At 69.7% G+C, this 2650-nt stretch overlaps 1 protein-coding gene across 1 annotated transcript in view; it reads right to left on the reverse strand.

Moving 5' to 3' along the window:
• Positions 1-2648, reverse strand: part of EMID1 (EMI domain containing 1) — a gene marked incomplete at its 5' end in the record, with an annotated part of 14756 nt that extends 12108 nt beyond the window's left edge. Inside the window, 3 exons of the mRNA XM_057385432.1 lie at positions 203-306; positions 393-506; positions 2599-2648. Of these exons, the coding sequence (XP_057241415.1) occupies positions 203-306; positions 393-506; positions 2599-2648 (268 nt within the window). The remainder of the gene's footprint in view (positions 1-202; positions 307-392; positions 507-2598) is intronic.
• Between the last annotated feature and the right edge of the window lie 2 nt (positions 2649-2650).

Here is a 2650-nt window from a genome sequence, read left to right on the forward strand (position 1 = left end):
TCCATCCATCCATCCATCCATCCATCCATCCATCCATCCATCCATCCATCCATCCATCCATCCCTCCATCCACCCCACCCGCCCATGTATCCTTCTCCTCACCCATTCCCACCAGTGACACCGATGGCCGCGTCCCGTGGTCCCTGAGTGCCACCACCCCTCTGTGACCATGCAGAGGACCCCTGCCCATGCCCACTCCCACCTTCCTCGCAGTTGGCTCCGGCGTGTCCGGGGCAGCAGCGCCATTCCAGCGCGGTCAGTGTCCTGTAGGTCACCCGGTAGAGGGGCCGGAGCACGGCGCGGTAGCTGCGGCACAGAGGGGCAGCGCTCAGACCCATCCCGGGACATCCCGGCTGTCCCTGCTCCCAGGGGACCCTGGTGGCCCCGCTCACCTGCCCCCGCTGCAGCCCAGGGGCCAGCGGCAGCCCTGGAACACCCTCTGCAGGAAGGTCCCGTTCTGGACGTGGCACGACACCGTCCGTGTYACCGTGTAGGAGCACCAGTTGCTGCAAGGGAAGCCACCGATGTCACCGTCCCTMCCTTGGGGACACCGTGTGGTTGCTGCCACCCAAACTGCCGTCCTGGCAGATGCTCACCCCCAGTTTTTGGGGTGCCCATGGGCAGCTCTGACACATGGGGGGAGCTGAGGCCCCACATTCCTGCTGCATTCCCGGCACGGCGCTGGCGCCGGCCGGCCTGGAGCGGGGCCCGGAGTCCCCCCGCACCCCCAGCCCACCCCACACAAAGGCTCCTTTCTTCTGCCCCACATGCCAGCCTCTGCCCACCCCTGCCCCGGGCACCCCAGCCTCAGTTTCCCCCTGCAGAGCGGGGGGGACACCAGTGCCACTGTGCCGAGTGTCCCCATCCCCGCGGCGGAAAGGACTCGCCGTACCCTCGGCAGCTCCAAACTCAAAGGCTGCTCAATTTGGGTCAAAAACGAGCTTTTCGGGACCKCTGCAGTGCTGCAAGGAGGGAGGCGGTGGCAGCAGGGACGAGCGGGCGCCGCGAGGGGGACAATTGTCTGGGAGGTGCCGGAGGCGGGCGGGGGACAGCGGGGTGGCACAGGGCTTTCCGGCCGGGCAGCGGCCCAGGCKGGCGCCGTGCCAGGGCTGTGGCAGCGCAGAGCCCGCCGGAGCTGTCGCCACGCTCCCGCTGCCACCCCGCCGGGCCGAGGGGGTCCCGGGGGGCATCGCCCCCTTGCGCGGTGCCAGCTCCAGCCGCGCTGGTGCCTGCCGGGAGTGGGATGAGGATGGGGATGAGTCCCGGCTCGCTTCCCGAGGGGAATGCCCTCCCAGGAGCGGGGCAGGAGCGGGCAGGCTCGGGCGTGTGAGCGCCYGCATGGCCCGCTGCGACCCCGGCCCACCCGCCACCGCGCTGGCACCCAGGGGCCCGAGCTCCGGTGCCAAGGCTGGTGCCCACCCGGGGCAAAGCCCACACCGGGCTTGGCTCCCGATCCTACACCCATTCCCCAAACCATGCGCTTGGCTTTGCGCCCTCGATTCGGGCACGTGGGATCGCAGCGATGCGCCAGGGAGGGATGGGATGGCACGGGGTGGGCTGGGCTGGGGGCTCCCGGGGGCACGGCAGGCTRGTGCCAAGGCGCCGGGGGCTTCCTGGGCTTGGCCGGTAGGGGAAGGGGAAATGAGGCGGCTTCTGCCCGTCGCCGAGCCGAGCCGAGCGGAACCGGGAGGTCCCGGCAATCCGGTGCCGGAGACACGGCCAGAGCCAAGGGTTTCCTGTAAACAACCCCCCCGCCACCGCCACCACCCCGCTGCCGCTGGGACAGGGACCACAGCCCCCCAGACCCCCTCCGGACTGGGCCACCTCCACGGGACGGGCGGGACCCTGGCGCTGGGGACATCACTCTTCACCAACTCCAGCAGTCCCAGYATGCCCAGAACTCCCAGTAGTGCCAGCATGCCGAGGCACCCCAGTATCCCAATACAACCGGGCAGCCCCAGGAGCCCCAGCAGCCCCAATAGTCCCAGTGGCCTCCATAGCCCCAGTATGGCCAGGCAGCCCCATTTTCCCAATATAGCCAGGCAGCCCCAGTATCTCCAGCATATCCCGGTATACCCAGGCAGCCCCAGTAGCCCCAGCTCACCCCAGCAGCTCTGATACCCCAGTAAGTGCCGCTAGACCCAGTAACCCCCCAGTAAGCCCTGCTGGCCCCACAACTCCCAGCTCCAGTAAGTCCAGCAAGATCCAGCATCTCCCAGTACCCCCACCCCAGTAGCCCCAGCAGCATGGCCCACACAGCCCCTTGCCCCCGATCCATGGTGGCCCCCACGCCTGGTGCTCAGAGCCCCCCAGTACCCACAGACCCCGTGCCTGATGTSCTCGACACCCGATGCCCCCATGCCCGGTCCATGACCTTGGACCCCTGGCACCCGCAGACCCCCGGATCCCGCCGTGCCTGACGCCCCAGGTGCCCAAATCCCCCGTGCCCGGAGCTCCCGGGCACTCCTGGATGCCAAGAACTGGGAGCCCCCAGTATCGGCAGCCCGCGGTTCCTGGCGCCCCCCGGTACCGGGTACCCACAGCAGGCGATTCCCGCCGTGCCCGCTGCCCCCATCCCCGCGTCCCCGGTGCCGGTACCTGCGGGCGGCGGGCGGCAGCAGGGCCGGGCTCCAGGCGGCGGCGGGCAGGC

Source organism: Malurus melanocephalus, unplaced genomic scaffold, assembly GCF_030028575.1.
Source record: "Malurus melanocephalus ecotype Western Australia unplaced genomic scaffold, MMel_1.1 scaffold_825, whole genome shotgun sequence".
NCBI classification, from domain to species: domain Eukaryota; kingdom Metazoa; phylum Chordata; class Aves; order Passeriformes; family Maluridae; genus Malurus; species Malurus melanocephalus.